This window comes from Lepisma saccharinum, chromosome 30 (genome assembly GCF_977018435.1).
Source record: "Lepisma saccharinum chromosome 30, izLepSacc3.1, whole genome shotgun sequence".
NCBI classification, from domain to species: Eukaryota; Metazoa; Arthropoda; class Insecta; order Zygentoma; family Lepismatidae; genus Lepisma; species Lepisma saccharinum.
The window spans coordinates 232,324-260,014 of NC_139258.1; the positions used below are offsets into that span (position 1 = coordinate 232,324).

At 37.1% G+C, this 27,691-nt stretch overlaps 1 protein-coding gene across 2 annotated transcripts in view; it reads right to left on the bottom strand.

The window, feature by feature from the left end:
* LOC145982064 (putative helicase MOV-10) overlaps positions 1-27,372 on the bottom strand; it is an 85,776-nt gene extending 58,404 nt beyond the window's left edge. For both annotated transcript variants that reach the window (XM_083115656.1, XM_083115655.1), the window contains exons 1-6: positions 27,152-27,372; positions 23,562-23,843; positions 20,208-20,418; positions 10,389-10,633; positions 7,254-7,375; positions 2,943-3,064 (exon numbers count right to left, since the gene is read on the bottom strand). In XM_083115656.1, coding sequence (XP_082971782.1) covers positions 2,943-3,064; positions 7,254-7,375; positions 10,389-10,633; positions 20,208-20,418; positions 23,562-23,843; positions 27,152-27,170 — 1,001 coding nt within the window. In that variant the 5' untranslated portion in view covers positions 27,171-27,372. The remainder of the gene's footprint in view (positions 1-2,942; positions 3,065-7,253; positions 7,376-10,388; positions 10,634-20,207; positions 20,419-23,561; positions 23,844-27,151) is intronic.
* Between the last annotated feature and the right edge of the window lie 319 nt (positions 27,373-27,691).

Sequence of the window (27,691 nt, forward strand, 5' to 3'; positions counted from 1 at the left end):
TATCTAGGAAGCATAATTGACAGAAGTGGAAGAATAGATGTGGAGGTAAACAGAAGATGACAAAGCATTCAAAGATTAATAAGGAACAGGGATGTACCTATTAAATGCAAGAAGGTAATATATATAATACATACTATGTACCAAAAATTGCTTACGGAGCAGGGACAATGAGTGGAGATGAAATTTTTAAGGAGTATATTTGGGAAGACTAGAAGGGATAGAATAAGGAATGAGGAGATCCGACAGACAGTGGGTGTTGTGAAGCTTCAGGACAGGATACATCAGGCAAAGATGAGATGGTTAGGACACATGAAGAGGATGGATGCAGAAAGACTACCAGTAAAAGCTTACAATGCACAAGGAGTGGGAATAAGGCAAACGGGGAGACCAAGATGTCGGTGGAAAGAGCAGACAGTGGAGAGTGTTAGGAGAAGAGGACAAGATTGGAACATCGTGGAAAGAGAGGAGTGGTGGAAGACCAGGATAAAATGGAGAGGCTTGACTTCTACGCCGACCCAGCTACATGCAGGAAACTGGTGAAGGATGATTATGATGATAATGACAAAGCATCACAAAATGTCCAGCGTTACCACAACTTTCACAACCTTTACTGTTCCACTTATAGAAAATGAAAAACTATGCACCACTAAACTGAAAGAGGAAGGGGTAAGTAAAAGAATGATACTGCAGAATACTGATAACATACATGGTAACTCATTTCTTTCTGGCCTTTCTTTAGAGCACTTCTTTGGTCTGCATTCTTGTAAACCATAATTATGAATAACAAGAATAATCAAATGACAAAGTGAGATGCAAGGAACAATTGTCTTCATAGTAAACAAAGAAAAGTGACTACATGCATTCAGTTTCTAAATACATCGTAAAAAAATAAGTTGCCTCCATAAAAATTTAAAATAAATGTAACTGGTCTGTTTGGACTGTTTGCATTCACCTATCCCATCGGTGGTAGTTTAAGCCTCTGACATTTCTCGGTTCTTCTCGCTGTCTCTATTCCAAGATCAGGTAGGTCCATCTGCAAAATGCAGTCCACGGAGTGAAGTGATTCCACGTAGTACACAGTTCTGTCTTGTGTTGTCAACATGTGTTTGTTGATCGACTTGCTCTATTTTACTTCGCGTTTTGTGCCACGAAGATAGGGGTGAGTGATGATATGAAATTGATGAACGGACACTCCCAAACATCCATGCTCAGGCCATGGATTCAAACCTGGGACCCCTGGCATCATAGCATGATGTGCTAACCACTGCACAACAGGGGTCGGCACGTGTGTTTTTGATTGTCTCTTCATCCTCTTCATCTTTAAACCATTCATCCTCATCTTCGCAATTAGCCGAAAGTGGCAGCAACACAAAGTAAAACAAGTCAAATGAATCCATCAATCATACATTGTGTCGCCTCTTGTTCAATTTTGGAAAATGCTCTTAATTTACCTCATGCTATGATGTGGTTTATCCTGTGATAATACTATGTGTCTCTACCTGCAGATTATCTTGCAGGTTTCCTAACTCAGAAGATTAACTCAGTTGGTTCCTACGGGCCAAAGGGTGCTGCTTCCCTCCCAGGCATAATGAAAGCAGCAGAATAAAAAGGGCACACATTAATCATATAATCAGAGCCCTGTATCCTGGAGAACAGCATTTCCAACTTCTCCCGTAAGCAAACTACAAACTGAACTCTCGCTCCAGCTGGAGATGTGAAAGCTGCCTGGCCATGGAACGAATGCCCTTTGCAAAGCTGAAAGACCGCAAGTTGTTGGGAGAAAGCATTGAAATCACTGCTGAACAGTAAGAGGTGAGCGTAGTGTTCCTCTGAACGCGGGGACCTTAAATAGGGATGTAACTTGCCCTTCCCGATTAATACTAGTTGATGGTAGAGACAGCCCTGAACGGGCAGGTACAAATATCTAACTATTCATTAAAATAGACTCATGATTCGTTTCTAGACTGAAGTGAGCAATGCAAATGGCAGAATGGGTGTAGACTAGCTTACCCTGTTCGGTTTAGAAATAAGACCAGTAGCAGCTCCTGCTTCTCCGATGATTCCAGATTAAACAACAGCTGTGTGTGTTACGCCTACGTTGGAAATTTATACCATGTAATTTACTCGGAAAAAAATTAAAAGTAATCTTATCAGAGTAAATTACCTATCTCCACGTAACCGCCAAACAGATATCTTTAGATACAATGTACACCATTACCAAAATGCTACCATGAAAAGTGAAAAATCTTATGGCATTTTTCAAGATAGGATTCCGTAACATTTTTGGTGGCATAACCAGCGACCTCTGTCATGAGTGCAGATGTAAACAATGTATCACTTCACATTATTAAATGCCGATAACTATTCAACCGAGAGGAATAAGGTTTTCTGTAAAAAGGTTTTATGTACAAAGCAATGGCGCTGCTTACATACATATGGAAGAATATTTTACTTCTATAAATTGTAAACACCATCCAATCACCATAAATGCATTTCGTGCTGTGTATATTATACATTATCATCGCAAAAGCTAACCAAAATGTTAGATGAACTGCTTCCATGTAAAGAACTGCCTGCTCTAAGATTTTTGGATGCATTTACATAGTAGTTATGCTAGCAAAAATGTAAAAGGAAATGCTTCCATCTAGAGCAGGCCTTAGAAACCACACAGTACTACCTGCACTCGTGTTAGCTCTAGGAAAGTTTGTTGCTATCCTCACCCCCAGAAGTTGTATGCCCTTTGACAACTCAGGATGTTGTTGCCTGCTTGCAACACCCTGGCTGCGGCAGCATGAAAGTCTGTTCTTCCCACATTCCTATCTTCTCACTCTACTCAAATCCACTCTCATCCTACTGACTTGAAAACTGAGCAACCAACAAACGTGGGGAAATTAACTGCATGCAAACTGAAAAAAGTTAAGGTAGGGACAGCTGAGACTCACTTTGGTGGAGGTTCTCCTGCAACAATAGGGCACACGTCCACTTTCATAACAGGGGGCAGAGATGGCTTGTAAGGTTTGGAAGGTGACAGAACCTCAGCCCACTCGGAGTCAACAAAAACAGTCTGTAAAAAGAATAATTAAATAAAGTACAATATACATTATATTATTCATAAGAAAACAATCATTACGTTCATTTCACTTACAGCATTTTATACACAATATTTTGATATTCGAAAGTCATCATCAGGTCAGTGTCTACAAGTTGGGCAAAAACGATTAAAATATTGAAGTTCTTGGCAAGTGTCCATGTTATGAGACTCATGTTAATAAAACAACAAAAGATGTACCTGTTGATCAAAACATCTGAGTGATGATTGATTATTATTATTTTACTGATTAAAATAGTACAGGGTTTTCCTCAAGTCCTTCCCACATTTAAATTTGCTATAACTTTGTAACGAACAGAGATATTTCAGTGAATTGTACTTCACAGTTCGTCCTCATCGCTCCACCTCCAACAGGGCATCCTGCAATCTTGTCCCGATTTGATTGATTTGTTGTTTTAAGTCTACTTTATGCACAGTAAGGCTAATGGGGACTGGACCTACAGTTAAAGTGGGATCCGAACCACTTGTGCCTCCACCTGCAATCGAACCTGGGACCCCTTGATTACAAGGCAACGACGTTACCACTGCGCCATCGGGGAGGCCAATCTTGTCCTGAAACCAAGAATGGTTTTCCAGTGCTGCTCATCCGACATGCCCCACAATAACTGCAGATATCTTTGCTTCTAGTCGTCCAGATCTCTTGGCTTTTCCGTGTACACTTCCATCTTGCCATATCCCCACAGCTAAAAATCACACTGACCCAGATCTGTCAACCTTGCGGGCCATGATGTCAGTACTCCGCAGCCAATCCACCTGCCTCAGAATTCTTGATCGAGGAAGTTTCCGACTGCAAGAGTGAAATAGGGAGGTGTTCTGTCTTGCTGGAAGTGCATGTCATTCTTGACACCCAAGTGCAATTAGCTGGGGGAGGAACAGAACATCTTTCTCCGAGAAGAAAGGTGATCCATCGACACAGCGCACAACACATTCCATTCTGGGCTATAACTCTCATAGGTTTGGAATTCGTGCACCGGAACACACAATTCAACTCTGCATACCACAAAATGCACTGACTTCTTCTGAATCGACGCCATCTTGCAGTTTCACCAGGCAAAACTTTAAAGGCAGCTGTGCAGTACAAACTTTATTTCACTGAAATATCTCTTTCCATTACAAAGTTATAGTGAATTTAAATGTGGAAAGGTCTTCAGGAAAACCCTGTATTATTTACATTTGTCATGGAATATGAAAGTAATTCTATAAAAAAACTACTGCAGGCAAATACTCCAGTTCATTTTATTCAAAGGAATTCTGTTTAAGAACATAAATTTTCCAGCAGCTACTTGTTCAGAAAATTCTACACTTACAGGGTTAAAGTTTCATTATTATATCAACATTCTCTGGAATAAACTTATTTCTGTCTGGCCCTCATTACACACATTTGTGTTTGGAAAGACCCTTCAAATTCAGGAAGTATCCTAACAGCTAAATATTTTATCTCCTTTTCTGTAATAACAATTACTTCACAATAGGGTGAATAAAAATCATGATATTTATTTAAAACAATTATTTTTGATGATTTTTTTTTTTAATTACAATGATTTTTTCACCCTATGCACCAGGGGTCGGAAATCAATGGGTTTCGAGTTGTTGCAGTTTGTAGATTTTTGTGACATATTCAGACTTGTGACCGTCAACTACTAATTGTGAAGAAACCACTCCACCCTGGGCACTTAATTGACACGTTGCCAACAGCTGACAAATGAAGCAGTCATTAGATTACGCATCATAAACAAATTTAGAAATTATCATTTAAAACAAATATGATTACTCAAAGAAATGGTAACACACTTAGCGTAAAATTTACAGAATAAACTTCGTTTAATAAGCTCTCCAAAAAGATACAAATGTCACATGGGTTGGGGAAAAAAATTGAATACAAAGTGCAGGTTTTAAGAAATAAATGAACAGAAATGAGTGAAGTAATAATGTTATTTACCATTCTCATGATTCCAGGTTGTCAGAATTAACTGTTACAAAAACTAGAAATCCCTCTCAAATTGCCTCCCCCAGTTATGTATGCAAGCGCACAGCCTTCGGCGTACTTCACACACAGTCACACATATTGACACTCTCTTATGTATTGGGCGACTGCTTCAATTCTCTCTCTCAACTCTTCTTAGGAGTCGAATGGTGTACTGGAGACTAAATCTTTCATGTAACCCCAAATGTAAAAGTCACATGGCGTCAAATCCAGTCTACAAACAGGTCTACAATGTGCCTTCTCCTCAGATTTCTTTCCCCCAACCTGTGTGGCAGTGGACAACATTTGTATCTTTTTGGAGAGCTTATGAAACGAGGAAGTTTTTTCTGTAATTTTTATGCTAAGTGTGTTACCATTTTTTTCAGTAATCCTCTTCGATTTAAACGATAGTTTCCAAATTTGTTCATCATGCATGATCTAATGACTGCTTCACTCGTCAGCTGTCGGCAACGTGTCAATTAAGTGCCCAGGGTGGAGCAGTTTTTTCACAATTAGTAGTTTTCGGTCTCAAGTCGGAATATGTCACGAAAACCTACAAACTGCAATAACTCGAAACCCACTGATTTCCGAACCCCGGTGCATAGGGTCAAATCTGTCACAAATGTGCTCAAGTATTACCAGTTTCCAGGAATGAGTCAAATTACAAATCACCCTGTATAGATATGTTTTTTTTTTATATAGAAAGGCTCCTTTCAAATATTTGAACAGTTTGAATAAAGCAAATAAAAAAAATATATAAATATACATTTTTCTGTTTCCTACTACTATGGAAATATTTGTTGAGTGTGTCAATGAAACTATAATAATTTCAGTAACTTTTCTTCCAGTGAAAATAAAACATTCTGGATGTACTATATAAATATAACTTATAATACAGGGTGTCTACAAATGATGGAAGCAGTTTCACAATGTTACTGTACGTGTATTATTGAACATATCATGAAGTAACTTTACAGTTTTGTAGAGAAACTGTTGTGACACATTACAAGTGTTCGATATGGCCCCTTCGTGATCCTGCAAAAAAACAAAAAAAAAACTTATAATCAGGTTCTACCCAAATGCAATGCAGGATGCCCCTATCAATTGGATCAAAAGCACTGATGATATAAGCCTGCATTTCTGCTAGATCACTCGGTAATGGAGGCACAAACACTAAATCTTTCACATAACCCCCACCCCCACACAAAAAAGTCTCACAGAGTTAAGTCAGGGGAGTGTGAAGCAATGACAGCAGTTGTTGATCACCATTTCCACAATGACCGATCCATCGGTTTGACGCTCTGGTGGTCAAGAATTCGTGGACATTGTGATCCAACTGGTGGATAAAGTTATCACTGTCTGTCTCGAACTGTGGCATGAGCCAATTTTCTAACATGTCAAGATACCTGTATTCTGCAATGGTTGCTTGCTGAAGAAGGGCCGTAAACTCAAAATTTTGAGGTTGCACATTAAGCACAGAGTTTCGGAAAGTCACGAATATGCTCAACGGCATCACAGGGAGGGGGGGAGGGGAGGGAGGGAGGGAGAGAGAGAGAGAGAGAGAGAGAGAGAGAGAGAGAGAGAGAGAGAGAGAGAGAGAAAACCTTGTAATGTGTCACAAAAATTGTTGAGTTTCTCTACAAAACTGCAAAGTTGCTTCGTGATATGTTCAATAATACATACATGTACAGTAACATCCTGGAACCGCTTCAATCATTAGTGGACACACTGCATTTTTATGGTCTTATTGATAACAGTTTGCAAACTATCAGCTGCCATGTTTATTTACAGTTTAAGGATAATGATTTTTTTCAATTCAATTCAATTATCCTTTATTGAAGGGCGAGGTTCAGCCTGCAGCTGTTCTGCCATCTAACCTAGTGTTTTGTATATTATTCTACACAATATTTTACTATTTTTGACTACCAAAAATATTGACTTTAAAATGTTTACATATTACATGTTCTTTCAAATGAGTTTCACCCCATCAATACATAGATATTGTTTCCTTTCCGAGATCCTAATAAACACCAATAAATGATTACAAGATTAATGTACTTTCGTCATTTTTCTATTTTAAAGTGATTCAAATCTGTGATATTTAAAAATAATTGGCTGATTGAAATCACTATTTAAATTAACCTGATTTAAATCGATCCACCTTGCTTCAAAACTACTTACTATCTCCTTTAGAGCATAAATCGCATTCTTCCTCTTCACATTTCTGAATATGAAAATGAATGGAGCAGTCAGAGTGCCAGCAGCATCAGCAAAAACACTGAAGTCTACTGGAATATGTTTCCCTGAAATAAACAAAACATTCAGCCCCATTCACACTAGCAGATGACTAAGTATTATGAAAAGTTTATATGTTTTATGGGGGACCAAAAGGAAAAACCTATAACTGAGAAAAACATTATTGAAAAATAATAAAAATGTAAAATTAAGCACAGAAAGAACTACATATACACCAAAGTGCTATATTGGACTAATCTGTTCTAAATTGTTATTAAAATTCACAAAATCATGAGAAATAGATAGTGAAGAAAAGAAAAGAAAAGACATGCTGAACATTAGGACCTTTATCTTGATCTTATGTTTCATCTCGCTTTGTATGTTTTCCAATCCTTGCCGATGATAGAATTTTCCAGAAGCCTGTTCCGCATGCCAGCTTTTGCAGCAGTTACATTCATTCACCATGTGACCTTGAACTGCTGCCTTACGATCAGCAACAAGCACACTATTCCCAAACTGATAGTAACCATATATATAGGGATATAACTAGGGATGGAAGATATCTGACATTTGATATCGTGATATATCGTCAGACGATAGGATATTTTTATTGTATCGTGATATCGGCGATAATATTATCTCAATGATATATATTGCCAAATATTGCAATGATATATCACTCAAATATCATGCTGTTGTTAATGCTGTTGTCTGCATAGGATATATTGCCCGTATTATTGTCTGTTGCATGGTAAAACGTAAAGCAAGGGTCATTTCTTTCTTCTTTATACTGTTGTTAAAAGTTCCGTCTTTGAAAGTTGCATTATCTTTAAAATGCTGGGATTTTTCTCTTCCGCCACCTGTTGCTCGAACTTCCAGCCAGTCTCCTTGTTTTTACAGCTGGCGCCAGTGTCTTGCCTAGCGTCTGCAAAGCTCTTGCTTGCCGATAACAGCAATTACTCATCCATCGCGAAGGAAAAAGTTATTGTTTTGAATCTAGCAAAGCTGTTTTGATTTGACGATAACAAAATTCGATCTCCAGATGAAGAAAAAAAAGAGAAAAAAAAGTGCTCAATGTAGGAATGGTCGCTGAGACCGATTAAAAAAACATTATTCAAGGGGAAAACTTTTGGAGGACTGGGTGTTTGACATACTCCAAAATCCAACATTAAATCATCGATTAAGTGAGAGTAAATAACGATGTACCATTTTGATATGTGAAAATGCACTGCTCCCTTGAAGGGGGAAGGGTGAATGAAGTTGGTTGAAGCAAAGAAAAAATTACTTTTTTTTACGATGTATTTTACAGCCGAACCAGAACGAAAATTAGAGCCCCGCCTATTTTTTTTTTTTTTTTTTTTTTGTCTGGTGCCTAGAAAGGTTGGGTTGTTTCTCCCGAGAGATCTAATCTTACCAGTTAATCTTACCAGAAAATGCTCCAGTAGAACCATATGAAATCCAACATTCATTCTGCCCAATTATCTCCCGACTTTTGCTGGTGATGTCAAGATACTTCGAGTTTCGCTTGCAATAAGCGAGAGATTGTTTTGCTTTCCATAGGTCTCTGTGCAAACGGGTTTCTCATGAACTATAATTGTAAGAATTTCCTGGAAAAGCAACGACTGTGCACAATTGAAAGAAAGTAGCATTATTTTAAATTATTTTTTGTGAAAACGTATTCATGTTCCATTTTCCTTCTCACAACATGCATCCTGTGCATAACAGGTTGTATAACTACCAGGATAAATGGTGTTACCATCTCCTAGGCATCTTTGTGTCCGTTTGAGCTCCGTTTAACAGTTGGGCTGAAAAGTTCGTAGGCTGATTCATAGATGGCGTTACTAGAATTAAATCCATGTGATTTTTACTTAGTACTAACCTTCAAAAGATACGTGTATAAATTTCACAGCTGCCGGATAATTAGTTCGTGAGATATAGCATAGTGAGTGAAGCAGCTTTTGTTATTGCGAAAAAATGGATAAAAAAGAATTTCGTGTGTTAATAAAGCATTGCTTTTTGGCGAAAAAAAATACTGTTGAAGCCAAGGCTTGGCTTGATAAACATTACTCGGACTCTGCACCAGGAAAATCAACCGTTGAGAAGTGGTTTGCTAAATTTAAACGAGGCGAAATGAGCATCGAAGACGATGCACGCAGTGGACGCCCCAAAGAGGCTGTTACTGACGAAAACATCAACAAAATCCACAAAATAATTTTAAATTATCGTAAAGTGAAGTTGATCGAGATAGCTGAGACTTTAAAAATATCAAAGGAACGTGTTGGACATATTGTGCATGAATATTTGAACATGCGAAAGCTGTGTGCAAAATGGGTGCCGCGCGTGCTCACAATCGATCAAAAGCAACAACGTTTTGATGATTCGGAGCAATGTTTAGCGATATTCAACTGTAATAAAATTGCTTCCCCATCCATCATATTCTCCAGATCTGGCCCCCAGTGACTTTTTCCTGTTTGCAGACCTTAAAAGAATGCTCGCTGGAAAGAAATTTAGCACTGATGAAGAGGTAATCGCCGAAACTGAGGCCTATTTTGAGGCTAAAGAGAAATCGTACTATAAAAATGGCATCGAAAAATTGTATGACCGCTATAATCGTTGTATCGCACTCGAAGGCAACTATATTGAATAATAAAATCGAATTTTGTCAAAAAAATATTTTTTACTATGTTAGCCTACGAACTTTTCAGCCCAACTGTTAAGCTGAAAATTGGTGCAAATCCAAATAACGACCCTTTCGAAATAACGATCCTTTTCCCGGGAACTGTGAAAGGTCTTTGAATCGAGAGTTGACTGTAATATCAGCAGTAGTTTTATCGAGTACTGATTGTGTAAGATTGTGATATTTCTTATAAAATGCCTAATCGGGACTGGACCTACAGCTTAAAGTGGGTTCCGAACCACTATGTGCATACACAGGGTATTGAGAAGCTGGGATCCCTTGATTGTAAGGCAATGGCGTTACCACTGTGCCATAGGGGAGGCCCTAGAAGGCTGGAACGTCTTAACGGAGCAACAGTGAGTTTATTTATAGTGATAAGACCGGGAATGTAACAAACTGCTTACCTTTCTCAAGAACAGCGTTTTCTGGTATGCCAATATTCAGACATTCTATTTGTGGAACATGATATAGACATACGACATCATCCAAGGTTCTGGCCGCAACGTCCGTGCTCTTCACATAAAGCGTAATGTTGAATCTATCTCCTGCTTTGCACACTAGCTCCACTGCGTGCTCCATCTCTCTGGATTTAATTGAATCTACCTGTTTCAGTGATATCTCGATGTTTTGACGGGGTGCGAGAAAACTCCTGGAAATGTTATAAATACATTCATACAAAATATAATAATTATATCCATGGGGAAAATTCAGTCCAAATTCATTCAGATACTCATTTCTATCTAGTTCAAATATCCCACAGCGAAATTACGATCATTCATGTGGTTATATGTTGGGTACATGTTCCCTGCATCGGGGTGACCCAGGGTAAGGTGAAGTGAACATATAACCTCTCCCTTGCCAAGACCGCAGTGCATGTTTGATGAACACATCCTTCTCGAGGTGACCCTGATTTTGCTAAACACTGTGGATCTAGACTGGGAAGTCGATAAGAATTCCTGAAGAGGGGCAGCAGCCTCTTCAGTACTGGCCTAGAGTCGATGACGACATCAGTCCACAAAAGAGTCTAGAACCAGACAGTCACAGGCAGAGTTGGAGCAACAGAATGGCAGTGACACTGCGAGAGAGTATATATACCCTCCAAACTGGCAGGCCGGAAAGCCATAAGAAGCTGCCTTCATTCGATTAGACTCACCATAGGGCTAATAACCCACATGGTGTCGAAAATAATTTTATTCAGAGAAGGCATAAGGTAGATGCTGGACAGATCAAATGGAAACGACAAGGCACGAAAAGGAAAATGATTATTAGAACATGGAATATAACCTCTCTGACAGGAAAAGAATGTGAGATAATAGAAGAAATAGAAAAACACAAGATTAAAATCTTAGTCATAAGCGAGACTAAAAGGAACGGATCAGGAGAGATAATATTATCAGGAGTTGATAAGAAAGCAAGAGCAACAGAAGGTGTAGGTAAAATATTTGAATAAGAAAGAATGTACGAAAAAAATAGTAAATTGGGAATCAAGAATATTAAGAGTAGATATGGAAATGGAGGAGAAGATATCACTTATTCAGATGTATGCACCTACAGAGGATGCAAATTAATGTGAAAAAGATATTTTGAATGTCAACCTACAGGATACTATGAATAAGGCTAAAGACTTTGCAAGACATGTGATCATCATGGGAGACTGGAATGCCAGAATTGGAAATTAACCAGAAAAGGGGAACGAGTGTACGGGAAAGCATACAGCAGCAACAGTGAAAAATAAAAATGGAGAAAGAATGATTGAATATTGTATAGACAATAATTTACTTATAGGAAATACATTTTTTCCACATAAAACAACATTTGTAGCAGAAAGGAGAAGTGCAATAGATTATTTAATTTACACAGAAAATACAAGATGTCAGAGTGTACAGAAGTGCAGAAGCACCGAGCATAAATTAATAATAATGAAAACAAGATTTCAGGAACATAAACAAATACAAAAAGCAAAGTACACAAAAATTAAAATAGGAGAACCAAGGACAGAAGCAAGCAAAAGGAATTTAAAAGGCAAGAGAAGAAAGAGTTGAACAAAAGAGAGAGAGATATGAGTATCCAGAACCAAGATATAAAGAAGAATTAGAAGGAAGATGGAATATTCTAAAAAGAGTATTGATTAAGACAGCTACAGAAGTTTGAGGCTTAACATCCGTAGGAGATCAAAAGAAAAGATCGATATGGTGGAATAACTTGGTTAAAGAAATAGTTAAAGGGAAGAAACAAGCATGGAAGAGGTACATGGAAAATAAGACAGAGGAGAAATGGGATGAGTATGTTCAGAGGAGAAATGAAGCGAAAGAAGCAGTCCGACAAGCAAAGAAAGAATCATGGGAAGAGTTTGGGTTAGAAATAGAGAAAAACTATCAAGGGAATAGTCGAAAGTTCTGGCAGACAGTAAAAGCAATGAAAGGAAAATATGGGAAGAGAATAAGAAACAGAAGATGAATCAGGAAAGATCCAAACAGAAACTGAAGATATACTGAAGACATGGAGTGAGTATTAGGAAAACAAATTTAGAAATGAAAATGGGAAGATGAATGAAGAAGATGCAATAGAGAATGCAAATGTAGAAGAGGATGGAAGAGATGAATTAAAAATCAAGAAGTGGAGGATGCAATAAAGAGAGTGAAATTATACCCAGAACTAATAAAGATGGGAGGAAAGAAAGGTGTAGAAGATTTGTGGAAGATTTGTAATGAAGCATGGAAGAGAATTAAAATACCCAAAGATTGGAAAAGAAACATGATCATACCAATCCACAAAAAGGGTAGCACTGTAAGTTGTGAAAACTATAGAGCAATCTGTCCATCTTCAGTAGCTCTAAAAATATACACAAGAATCTTAGAAAGAAGGCTAAGAGATGAAGTAGAGGAGGAGTTAGAAGGAGAACAAGCTGCTTTCAGAAGAGGAAGACAAACACAAGATCACATTTTCACGCTACGACAAACCATAGATAAATCTCTTAGCAGAGAAAAATAACTATTTGTAGACTTTTTGGACTTAAAGGCAGCCTTTCATACAGTACCACGACAGCAACTATGGCCAGCATTACAGAAAATAGGAGCCTCAGAAAAACTAGTAAGAAGAATACAAAGTGTCTACAAGACTGTTAAAGGAATAGTGAGAATAGGAGGCGAGAAACAAGAGAATTTAACATGAACAAAGGAGTTAAACAAGGAGATAGCCTCAGCCCCTTACTATTTATAATACTAATGGACCAAATACATAAACAATGTAGAAGAACAACACGAAAATGTAAGGTTGGAAATAGGAAACTGAAACCAGTTTATGTACAGTCACTTCTGTATGCTGATGACATCAAGTAAACAGGAACTACAACACGCAATAATAGAATGGGTCAGCTCAATACAGGAGACAGAAATGATAGTGAACCCAAAGAAGAGTAAAGTAATGCATATATCAAAGCATGGAAATGAAGAGACATTGGAACTAAAATGGCAAGAAGAACAGCTAGAACAAGTGAATAGATATGAATATTTAGGCAATGGAAAAGTAGAAGTAGAAATAAATATCAGGGTTCAAAAAACAAATAAAATATATTATCAAATAAGTAATACAATAGTAGGAAAAAAGGAGGTACAAGAAAATACTAAATTAAGGATTTATAAAACCATAATTATACCAACAATGCTCTATGGCACAGAAAGCTTAACGCTCCAAAATAAGCATAAAAGTTGATTAACAGCAACAGAGATGAAATACCTCAGAAGTATCATAGGAGAAACCAGACGAGACAGAATCAGGAACAGCTACAAGTAGAATCACTTGAAGAGATAATAGAGAGAAGAATACTGGGTTGAATAATGAAGAACTTTAAAAAGATCTAAGATCAATTACTTACGTGTGCGAGTACGATTTGTCGATCAAAACAACGTTTCAGAGGTCAAGCCTGCCTCCTTCTTCAGGTTAATGCATATTCTTAGGCAGCAAACATGGTGTCACGTTAAGAAAGTGTTAGTTGAGGATACAGGTTAAAGGTTATGATAAGAAACATTTACTGAAGAACCCACATTGTAGCTATAAAAAGAGTCATTCTGTCCACACACAAATCTAAAACCGCGCATATCACAATCTAAAACCTGTTAGAAGCCACCCGGCCAGTGCTTGGTAGAAGCGAATGTGCAGCGTATGCTCAACACTGAGAAGGAAGCAAACTTCCCCTCCTTGGTTTCCCCTCATAACCTGTCTCCTCAACTAACACTTTCTTAACGTGACACCATGTTTGTTGCCTAAGAATATGCATTAACCTGAAGAAGGAGGCAGTATTGACCTCTGAAACATTGTTTTGATCGACAAATCGTACTCACACACGTTAAGTAATTGATCTTAGATCTTTTTAAAGTTCTTCATTATTTAGCTGTGAGTAATAAGCATATCACAATATGGTACACTGGGTTGGTATGGACATGTCATGAGAATGGGAGAAGAAAGAAAACCAAAACAAGTAATGGAAGCAAGGCCAGAAGGAAGGAGAGGAAGACCCCGAATAGATGGGAACAATACCTGAGAGACATGATTACTAAAAGAGGAAAGGCACTAATGGAAATTAAGAGAATGGTACAAGATAGGAAGACTTTTAGCAGATGGCTGAAGAACCATGAAATGTGTCTCAAATTTAGACTTGTTTTTCAAGTTTACTCCTAGACTTTTATAAAACTGGACAAATAGTGGCCTTTTAATAATATCGTTGGGACAGCCGGGACATGCATCTGGAATGGGACTGTCCTGGTGAAAATGGGACATATGGTCACCCTACTCATGGGGGAAAAGGCCCTGCCCTTCAAATCATTTAGAAAAATCTACCTCATTTTTTTACATCAACAAGGAATAAGTCTCCCGCCACACTCCAAATCATTCAATTGCAATAATGCTGAACCATACAGCTTTCATCAAGGCTCAAGCAAACATCTCCCACCTATTGAGACTGCTCTATACGTAACTCAGCTCTGCGTAATTCTGTTTTGTACATAAATTGCTGTATCTGCATAATTCTGTTTTGTACATAAATTGCTGTATGTCCTGGCAAAATATATATATTTTTTTCAATTAAACATTATTTGTATGTAATGCATTTATACGTACTAAACTCCAGTTGATTTGTACATAACAGAAGCGACAGTTTACAGTTGCTACTGGTCGGCCATGGAGAACAAAACAGAAAGAGGGAAAGTTAAACGATTGACCAGAAAGTAGAAATGTATACAGGAAGTGGATGCTAATGCACATAAAACTAAAACTGAAATAGCTGCAGATTTAGGCATCACTTCTATTACTCATTGCAGTCATTAGTAAGAGTAATGTGATTTTAGACGATTTTCAAAATTGGGTAGTAAATTTATAAAACTATAGTGTCTAATGTACAGAGCATTCCATGACATTCGCTACGAGACTCGGCGGCAAGCGGCCAGGCGTCAGCACTTGTCTTTCCCGGTGAACGGGGTCTGTGACAGTCGCTAGAGTTGGCTATTGAAATTACAGTTTTCATATTGTGTACTAACCTTGACTACAGAAGGTGTTGAAAATGATGTCCCTCTGCTGCAACACATTCCTGGCATCTCCCAAGAAAATTGGCATTTACACGTGCAAATTCGTCTACTGTAATTCTCACGATTTCTCATACAATACTCTCTTTTAACTCACAGATGGTGTGCGGATTGTCTTTGTATACTTTGTTTTTAGATTTTTTTTATTTTTAGATTGAAGAATTTTAGCGGCTCTAAATGCTGTGGTTTTTGAAACACCCGTTTCTTGTGAGAGGCGGCGGATAGATTTCCGAGGAGACTGTTCTAACCTTTGTTCTATCTCATCGAGTTTTTCCTCAGTAAGTACACGTGGGATTTTCTTTCCACTTTTATTCAGAACTTACCCTGTTACTCTAAACATTTTTACGAGGTTTAATATAGTGGTCCTATGTGGAACGGGAACACCAGGAAATTTCGTTGCAAAACGTCATCGCACTTCTCCACAATTCCTCTGTCCAAAGTAACACTCGACAAGATAAATCCTTTGTTGTAATGTAAACTTTTGTTTACAATATTCAACACACGGACACGACACAACACAACACAACTTCCGAGGGAGGATTATACTGGCGTCAGTCTGCAACGTCAACAGAAAGGGAAAGCGAGCGAAGGCAGGGAAAGCGAAAAAAACAGACTGTAGTGTGCTACTGTCGCGGACCCCGTTCACTAGGAAAGACAAGCGCTAACGCCGGGCTGCTTGCCGCCGAGTCTCGTAGCGAATGTCAGGGAATGCTCTGTAGTATTTCAGTATCAAAGTGTTCACTAATAAAGTGGCAAATATATGGTATTTAAGAATCAAACTTTAGGTTCGTTAATTTGCCACTTCATGACATAAATAACCTGTTTTATACTGTATCTTGTTCCTCAAAACAGATACAATTGCAGTATTTTAATAATGATATGACATGGGATCTAAATCCGATTTGTAAGTAATTCTCAGTTATACATATTATGTTCTCTTCACCTTGACATGCATATATATATACAGGGTAGGAAATAACCTTTTGCTAGGGGTCCACAGTAAAAAGTAACAACAATTAAGAAATTATGGTAATACCAAATGTTTACTACGCCAATTGTGGCTACAAAAACCAAATTAAAAGTTAGTATGTCCGCCGTTTGCTTCTCTCACAGCACGAAGACGATCAGGGTAGGAGCTCAGAAGATTCGCAAACAGTCCGTATTCCATTCCATGTCACGGAGGACTTGTTCCAGATGTGCAAGGAGTGTTGGCCGGGAATAGCGGTCCACTATCATCAAGGACTCAACTGCGTCCTTCAGAATAGCCAAAAAGTGCTACGCTGCATTCAAGTCCGGTGATGAAGCCGGCCATTGATAACTGCTGAAGAAGTCAATGCCACTTCGCCAAAGAAGGTCTTGTTTTAGCATTTGCCTTGAAGCAAGGTGCTTTGTCGTGAACTAACTTTTAATTTTGTTTTTGTAACCACAATTGTCGTAGTAAACATTTGGCATTACCATAATTTCTTAATTGTTGTTACTTTTCCTGCAGACCCCTAACAAAAGGTTATTTCCCACCCTGTATATGCACAGGTGTTTCATCCCTCTAATGGATTGCTTAAACAAATTATAAGCAGGGTTGTCTAGATATCATGAATTCAAAACTCCTTGTTGGCAGAAACTTCATCGGAAGGTAAATAGACTTAGATGAAAATGGTTGTCTACAAACTGGGAAATTGCAGCTGATATCTCTGCAATTTACATACAGCATTTTCATAAGACATTTGAATAATAATAAACTAGATGCCACGAAGAATCATGTGAAGTAGAGTAAATTTATATTTATATTTTGTTTATTGTATTTTATCTTGTTTTGTGTGTGTTTTTTTAACACTAGTGGACTGTTTTAATGTTGTTTCTTTCTGGTTTAAAATGGCTTCTGCTGTACTGGAAATTTCAATAAATAAACAGCACAAAGAAAATTAATAAAAATTACCTAAAACTTGCAGTAAAAGTATAAATATTTATGACAGAAATTATTCTCCATAAGTCATGAATGATGCACAGCTGAATGGAAAAAAAATTGTTTCCTTAAATCCTGCCAATCAATCTACTATCACTGAATTTGCATTGAGTATTGCATCACAAAAACCCAAACTGAGCAGAAGCAGCATTCAACAAAGTACACCTTGCATAAATATATGCAGTGATTTAATGTTATATTATTATTATTATATTTCCATTCATAACCAGTATGTATTTAACATTTCCATTTATTAGGAAAACCCCTTTCAAAGATTGCTACTCTGTGAATTTAGAACATGAAAACTTTTGTCAAAAAATTATAAAAAAGTAACCCGCTTTTACATGAAATTAGAGGTTTCATTCATCACGTAAAAATGTCATTCTATATTCAAACCTGGAATGTGGTAGGTATATTTTTACACTCAGTTTTAGTGTTGGGCGATATATAGCAAGACTAGTAGAGTAGAAGGCTGGGGCCATACCTGATCACGTGGTCCTTGACGTCAGGCGTGACGTCACGCTCCGACACATCGCTCTACGCTCCTGTTTCACAGCCGAATCAAAGCAGTAATTATGAACAAAAAAGAGCCGTAATTATGCCCAGAAGCTAATTTGGCGTGAATACACAGACTTACTTAGGATCCGACATAACGTATGTCCTTACAGTTGGATTACACAGCCATTTACGCACACATTTTATCGGTAGTTTGTAAGTCGTCACATTCCTCTGTGAAACATTAGTTTCATGTAAAATTGCGGTTAATACACCTAGTAATGCATTTTGTTAGGGCAGAAAGAAAAATATATATGTTGAATGCGTAAAATAATTTTGTTAAATAAAGAAAGGCAGAAAGCCAAAATTATGGATAAGTTGAATATGTAAAAGAAAACAATCTAGTCTATTGCTCACTTTTAGGAGTGAGAGAGGAGCTGTTTTCACTTAACTTCTTCAAATTTGGTAACTTTGCTTCGACTATTGGTATTTATTTCTTAATTAATTTCCCTTATTCAGATTACAATTCTGAGTCTTATGAATCTTTGAACTACACAGGGAGGAATGTGAGGAAGTTCCGTGTGTATTATGTAACACACACTTTAAAATTAAACTTTTCACTGAACGAAAACTTGAGACATAGAACTGAAGAAAGTCGAGGGTCACTTTATATACTTATACGTATATATAATCAGTGGAATGTCGAACAGGGGTGCCTACAGGCGGGTATGTGAAAGCTGGTTGAGTCCACTTAACTTGGGGGGGGGGGGGGGGGATTGTGATGAAAATTTGACTGAATAAATAATAGAACAATGGAGGACGGAAGTTGAACTACATTGTCATTTAAGCATCACTCGTATATAAATAGCAAGTTGTGTATTTTGAAGTGTATGGTAGCCTGATGTTGTGTAATGAGACTACTGGTATTGCAATCCACTAACAAGTCTCGTTAGATGCGATGTGTTCAGTTATATATTGTCGACCGCTGTTTTTATTTTTTCATCGGAAATCACGACACGTCGCAACACCTCACTGAAGGCATTGTGAACTGCAACACCTCACAACCCACCAGGGTGCGAAATCATTGAAAACTGGTGAGGGGGAGAAAGTTCGTAACCTACAACCCCCCTCCCCATAAACATATGTGTGAATTATACGATGTACATATTTGTAATGTTATTAAAAGTAAAAATAAATTACTCAATTAAAATAATTATTGTGATTATTAATTAGAAATTAATTTGTTACTTTCATACATATCAGATAGTGTAAAGCAGCTAACTAATTCCTTTACTAACCGGTTAAAGATGTTAATAAATTATGGCAGTTGAAGTGGTTTTATTATGTGTAAATTTTTGTTTAGTTTGTGCACTATGTTAATATAAATCAATTAGATTTCATAGTTATTATTGTTTTGCATTCTTGTTTTACTTTTACTGTGCGTATTGATGTAGATTTGTTAATGATCTCTTGAGACAGAAAGCATTCAACACTCACAACTACACTAATTTGTGTGTGTTTTCAATATTATTCTTAGTAAAGTATATTTGAAATTTAAAGTAATTGCTTATCTTTTCATTGTTATAACAAAAACACTTTCCCCCGGGAAATTTTTGGTGTTTTTTTTTGTGGCCAAGATTGTTGGTGGGGGGAAATCCCCCTCGTCCCCTCCAGGATTTCGCAACCTGAACCCAACAATCGAGAAATACAAGAAAAAAGGAGCGAAAAGAACAAAACAGATCAGCCTTTCCACGTTTCTTTCCGTATGGGGTAAAGACTCAGCTGGGTTTTGTCCGCCCAATGATGTCACACCCACGGCAGTCGCGAAAAGAGGCGTGTCTGACCCCAGCCTTTCCTTCTAGTAGTCTTGGATATATAGTCCAGACGATATATCGTGATATTGAAAACATATCATCCAGGTGATATCAACTAGATGATGTATCGTCATCTTTTGGTGATATATATCGTGGAGATGGTATATCGCCGATATTATGATACAGATAATATTGTATCTTATCAACTGCGATGATAAATTGAGATATCAAACTTCCTACATCGTCCATCCCTACTTAGTTTTGATCATTTACCACAAAAATACCTCTTATTCAATAAGAAGAACTAATATCACAGAACAGAAATAATTGTATCCTAATTTCCTTGCCGTACATATTTAAGAAGAAAGTCATCCTTACCTCTTCTTTGTCCATATCACCCTGAGCAAATGCATCTCATCATTCATATGCACCTCATGCTCCTCCTTGCTCTTGAAGGTGATGCCACACACAAGGCACTTTTCACTTGTTGAAACAGACGCCGTCGCTCTTATGTCACTCAGCGCATATTGCTGATTCCTGTATACTTTCGTCAGTGAGAGTGCTTCAACCTGTGGCTCATCCAGTTGACCTGCACAAAAACAATTCCCAAGAATACACGAATGAAATAGTATTTAGCTCCACGAAAGTAAAATAATAGTTATCACTTAACTCTTCCACTTTGCCCTGAAGGCACTGTCATTCTTACTACCCATTGCATAGAAAACTAATCGCTCATAAGGTCTCCCTGAAGGCGCAATGGTAGCATCATCGCCTTGTAATCAAGGGGTCCCGGGTTCGATACCCGATGGAGGCACATAGTGGTTCGGATTCCACTTTAAACTGTAGGTCCAGTCTCGATTAGCCTTACTGTGCATAAAGTGGACTTAAAACACTAAAATCAACCAACCATAATTGCTCATAAATAAACCACCTTCATTACTTGCGTGAAGTTTCGAGTTTCTGCATTGCAAAAATTGGATAGTTATTTTCCGATTCATTTTGAAGGCTCACTGCCTTCATTCACTAAGGGTACGGCATCCAGAGTGGAGATGAAGTGCAACACAGAAATATGAAATTTCACGTAGGCAATACTTAAACCATGTTTACCACATGCATCATGAAACCACCTTCAATCACAAAAACTTAGCTTTGGGTCATTCCACATCAGATCAACGCAAAAAACTAAGATTTTGACACCCACCAACTCCGATTTATGAAATTTGGTATACACCTTTCTTTTATGGTTGAAAGAAACTCCCTAAATTTTTTTCACTCTATCTCAAACAGTTTTCATTTTACAGCACTTTGAAATGTCGTTAAATCAGTGTTGTCTGTCACTCTTGAGACCCTCGCTTACATTTTATTTTTCTCCTTAACCAATCATCAGATCTCTGAAATTTTACATAAAGTTCAATGAAATAATGAGGATTTCAGAAAAAAATACATCAGAATTTTTGTGGTGGGAAAACTAGGTTACGAAAATCTGAATGGAACCAAAAACTTTTAATGTTGAAAATCATTGCAAAGACATGCTCTTTCTCTACAAAAAATAAAATTTTTGGTTTCTTTATTCCGTCTAACGAAAATTTTACGTTTTTTGGAAACTGCCTAAAATTTCAGGGTCAATCCATACCAATTGGTCAAGCACTGGTCGCTCGACCATTTTTAAAATTTTACATTTACTTGTCATTGTAACGCCTGTACAAGGTAGTTCAAAACAGGCATTATTTTTTAAAACCAGATGTTGTTTGAAAATGGCGGCCATTTTTGTTTCATGACTTGCAACATTTATGGCCTATGCAGACAGTTGCGAAAATTATGATAACTCAGCTAAAAAAAATTATAGAAATCTGGGTTAAAAACATTGTTTTCAATATATTTCATGCTACATTTTATGTTTCGTATCTTTTTTCACCACATCTAATGCAAATGGCTGAAATTTAGGGTCAAAACTGACTGAAGGGGAATCAATGTATAGGATATATATTTTAGTAGGTAAGCAATGAAATATCAGAGCTATAATTTTTGTTAGAGGAAACATGTACATCCAATGATTTTCAACATCAAAAGTTTTTGGTTCCATCACACCCAAATGATGAAAATTCAGTTTTTCGTAACCTAGTTTTCCCACCACAAACATTAGGCTACAAATCCATTATTAGTCTTTTTATAGGCACTTGTAAAAAAAATTTTAATTCTGATGTATTTTTTTCTGAAATCCTCATTATTTCATTGAACTTTGTGTAAAATTTCAGAGATCTGATGATTGGTTAAGGAGAAAAATAAAATGTAAGCAAGGGTATCTTGTGTCGAGGGTCTCAAGAGTGACAAGACAACACTGATTTGACGACATTTCAAGGTGCTGTAAAATGAAAACTGTTTGAGATAGAGTGAAAAAAATTAGGGGGTTTCTTTCAACCATAAAAGAAAGGCGTATACCAAATTTCATCGAAATCGGGAGTTGGTGGGTGTCATGACCTCATTGAAATGGCATGGAATGACCCCTTTACAACTTGTTTTGACACATTACCTCACAATCATCCTCTTCAATCTGTACCAACATATTGCTACTAATGTGTTTTAACCACTTCCTTGTTGATTAAATTTTTTAAAAAATAAATTAAAAACTTGTTTTTGAAAAACAGGGTGTTTACCTTCACCAGGTGGAGAACCTAGCTTCTGTGCTATTTTCACTGGATATCATACTTTGTGACTGTTTTTTTTAAAAAAAAAAGAAAACATGCATGTTCTCTCATAAGATAATTCTTTCATTTCGTGCTGATTGTTAGGTTCGGTGTGTCTCTTTGTAAAAAAATAAGACATTTTCATAGTGTGTTTGTGAAGTTGTTCTTATTTTCCTATGGTTGCTTGCTGTGACTGATCTAACTTACAAAACATTGAGTGTGTTTGAAATACAGGGTGAATCATAAGTCTCCATACAAATGGTGAAAATGGTGACTAATGTTTATTTTTTCCTTTTGAGGCAGGTGAACCAATGAAGAAGAGATGCCACTAACGAAGGAAGAATGGATTGACATCATTCTGTTGGCTGGGAGTGGTACCATCCGTCATGTAGCACGTACATGCAATGCAACCCACAGAACTTATCAAGAAATTCAGAAGCACAGGTTCATCTGTTGCTGTCCTTGGTCTTCCAGGCCTGCTTTCGTCGGGAGACGGAACCTGTCTTTCTGAATTTCTTGATAAGTTTGTCCACGGTGTCATGGGTTATCTGCGTTCTGTGGGTTGCATTGCATGTACATGCTACATGACGGATGGTACCACTCCCAGCCAACAGAATGATGTCAATCCATTCTTCCTTCGTTAGTGGCATCTCTTCTTCATTGGTTCACCTGCCTGAAAAGGAAAAATAAACATTAGTCACCGTTTTCACCATCTGTATGGTTACTTATGACTCACCCTGTATTATGAGAGAAGTACCATGTTTTCTTTTAATTTTTGTTTGATTCTGATTTTTTACGTACTTTTACGTCTTATATGTGTTTTATGCATAATTTGTGTGTCATGCAGAAAACCTTTGTTTTTACATGTAATTGCAAAATGCTGCAGCCAACCATGCTTTTTTTTTACTCTACAACTTTCGATACTATACTATCGTGACAGTTACAGTCACAGACACTTCTGGGTTGTAACAATCCCACTGACTTGCAATGGAATTCTTAGAATGAAAAGTTGTCCATGCTAAAAAAAGAAAGTTCCATAATTGCTTACTTGGTTGTCTCCGTGTCTTATTCCTAATCTCCATAAGCTTCTCTTGTTTGAATTTAACAGTCGCCTTGTCTCCAGCATTTTTCTCAAGGAGACGAGCTCTGCCAAGTACTGTGAGTAGGTTTGTATGATTGATGTGAGTCTTATACTTAGGTTGGAACTCATCATCGAAGATACTGTACACATCCCTCTTCTGTATGTCTCCGCCACATCCCAAGTAACCTTTTCTTTCAAGGTACTCAAAATACAATTCAGCGTTCTTATGCAAGTGTGTTTCCAAACCACCTGCAAGATATAAAAGGAAATTGATTGTTAATAATAATAATACCCACAATCTAATTGTGGTGCATTTTGCTTTATCAAATAAGCTTTTAAAAAAGGGGGCAAGTTCCTTTTGTTTTATTGCGATTTTAACATGGTTTGATTTCGATTTACTTCTGTTAACACATACTGCGGATTTTTAGCAATTACTTAAGATTCTGTTCAATATATGCTTTTGTAGTTAGCTTAGGCAGACCCACTTTGGTTCTATTAGCATTAAAATAAAGTCCCTAAATGCATTCTACTAAGATTCTGATTTACTTCTGCATTAATTCCCAGTAGTCTACGATACATCCACTTGCTTGTCAACAGAAAATACATTGTCCATGAGAAGCGCGCATACTAACGTAAGGTAATTTTTAAGTTGTTTTTTGTTATTTCTTCAACATATTTTTTTTCTTTCTAAATCCAAACAGTGCTCATTATTTTGAGGAAGGTTCAAATTTTGTGTGATCATGATTGCCAAAATTCTACGAAAATTAGTTTTCCTGCTAGAACTTGAAAAATATCATGAAACTATCGGAACCATTGCCTAAAAAAATCTTAAACTTAACTACATTAAAAGGTGTACAATGAAATAAATTTATATAATTTTTTTAAAAAATGCTTAATCTTCTTACAACACAAGTTGTAGTGCAGTATTAAAGAAATATTATTGTTGTTAAGCATGTGTGTGATTTGAACAGTATATTCATCACTTTTGTAATAGAAAAACATATAAATAATTAATGAACATGATGTTTCATTTCTATTGATCTGAAGTGTAAGAAGTGATGTGCACAAATATATTGATGTTTTCTGAAATTCACTATCTGTCCAATTTTTATTTTGGTTGCTTTTGTACCTCTTGTGTTAATTGCTGTATTATGTACATTTACCTCCAGGCTAACTTCCCAACAGTTTGGTAATGGTTCCGAATGTTTAATGATATTTCCAAAGTTTAATGGGAGAAAGGCGAAGTATTGCAGAATTGATTGTTACAGTAAATTTGAAAAAGTAAAAGTAATTGGCTACTGCCAACATGAGGCTCGAAGGTGTGCTGTGCTTGAGACCAGCAAACTGCGATGTTGAAAGCATTTGGGGAAATTATTGTAATGCTAGAGCCCTAAACCTGACTTGCCTAACCTAACTAACCAAGATGACAGTGAACAAATGGCTGGTTGAAAAAGCATTCCCAAGCAAACATGCAGTAAGTAATCGCTGAACTCCGAAGTATGTGTTAACAGGTATAAAGAGAAATCGTACCATGAAAAAAATGCCTACATACCATGATTAAATCGGAATTGAACAAAATGAAGTTCAGCCCAATTTATTATGCAATAGTTGTTTTGTATACATATAATTAATTCAGCGATACTGGTGACTGTATTTTTTCATCACATTCCATCAATAACAATTAATTACTTACCCAAATCCTTGTGGACAAAAATCAAGACTGGGACAATTTTCATTCATTTTCAACTTCAATTTTTCACATTACGAGTAATTCTTTTGGGTCCTTTCTTCCGTTGCGGAACATACAATATGGCGCGCACAGCTGTGGATCATCGTGCGTCGTGCTTGTGTTTTGTCGATTCGGAGTGGGTATGCAGTGTTGCAGCCTTCTTAACCGAAAAATACCTACTTTCGTGTTCATTATGTCATCACAAACCATTGATGGTTAGCCCCAAAAACCATTCACGATAGCCCAACGAACAATTTCCGGCAAGGTTAGGTTGGGTTAGGTAAGCATAGTTAAAAAAAAAATTAAAAAATTCTGGTAAAAAGGCACGTTTGGAAACACTTACGAGACCGTGTGAGTTTCAATGCTTTTGCCATCTGCAGGTACATAATGGAAACAACGGCATAATGTTGTCGTTTTGCCCAAAATGCAAGTTTATTATATCAAAAGTGCTTTTCTTGTTGTGCAGCATTCTACGGTGAGAAAATACCTCCACGAACTTTCAAAATACTACAGAAACTCATTTCCATAAGTAGTTTCTTCTGTAAAAATGAAGAATTGTGTCTCCGATATAATAGACATTTACCGTTTTCTCCATTCGTTCAACTTATTCGGCCGGTAAATCATGTATTTTTCGACATTAATGTATCTCCGAGGCACGATAGTCAATGGTAATGGTTGCAAGAGCTAACTAAACTAACTCTCTAGCCTTCTTAAACCCGAAGGTTCATGGCTGCAGCAACACAGGCCTTCCATGTTTCCCTATCTTGAGCAAGATCTATATACTCTTTTCCATCCCTACAGATTTCCTTTAGGTCCATCTCAGTCTTGGCCTTCCTACAGGTCTCTTACCATTGACTACGTGAATCAAATGTTCCGTGCGTTTGATTATGTAACCCCATGTTAGTGTAGCAACCACGCGGTAGTTTTACAAGATGACATGTGAGCAGGGTTTTTTTTTTTCAAATTTAATTTTCTGTTTGCCTAACCTAACTGAACCTAACCTAACCTTCCGTGAATGGTTTGTGGATCAACTTTCACTTAAAAAACTGAATAGTTTGTGCGGCATTTTTCGGATAATAAGTGTTACTGTAGCAACCACGCGGTAGTTTTACAAGATGACGTGTGAACGGCTTTTTTTCTTTCCAATTTAATTTTCTATGTTTGCCTAACCTAACCTTCCATGAATGGTTTGTGGATCAATTTTCGCTTAAAAACCTTCTGTGAATAGTTTGTGCGGCATTTTTCGGTTAATAAGTTTGGAAACACTGCATATCAGCTGACGATATACAACGTGAATCAAGATTTGCCCCCGAATTAGCAACGAACAATAAATACTCTTAATGTGAAAAATCACGCTTTTTTCAGTGAAAAAAGCAAAATCCCACGTTCAAAAATGTCCCGCTATGCATAACACGTAAGTACAAATGTAAATAATTAGGAAATATACAAGTGAAATGTGCTTTCACTATACCATACTGTTACCCGAAAAAATTTTGGTTGTATTCTTATTATTACATTTGAGATAAATTATTGTCACTAAATTACAGAATACTTTCCACCGTTCTTTTAACTGACTGGCAAACTTTACAGTGGGGCGATTTTTTTTTAAACAACGTCCTTTGTGTGGGAAGGGATTTCGTCTTCTGTACTTTTTAAAAATTGGAAGATTCCAAGTAACCATGTTAATATTTCATTTATTATTTATTATTAATATTCATTCCATTTTTCTTTCATATCACACACATTCTGATATTTTTTAGTGTCACTGCGAAGCGGCCGCACATAATGCATACAAAAACATATTCAGAACTAGCTATTGTGAAGTTACCTGGCTTTCCCCTTGGCATGTTGATGATAAAAAAATACTTTGTATGTATCTTCAGTCTAAATTTTTATTAATACATACTCCTTATCGCCTGTACCTCTGTTACTTTTAATGTCTATCACCACATGGTAAACTGCACCACTTGTGTCTTGCACTGTCAGCAGCGTTGCATCAAGAAATTGAAATGCAGTCTTGCCTTCCGCTGTGTCCGCACACAATGAGAAAGTGAAACTGAAAGAGACAGCACACCAACCAGTGCTGCCAACCCTATAGTCCAATGAGTAGCTAGAAGTGAACGTGACCACAAAAGTGATGACAGAGTATTTTGAAAAGCAGTGCCTGGGGGCCGAACCCACTCAATAATGTGTGTTATTGTTATTATCAATAATATTATTATGTGGTATCGTGATTCGTCGTTAAGTGCAGATAAAAAAAAGTGGTGTGCATTGACATATCCAGCATTTTCGAAATGGACTGTTTTTAGTAGTCAGTTCTCATTTTGCTACCTTTTCCTGCCTTTGATATATATCCTCTTTTTTGGGG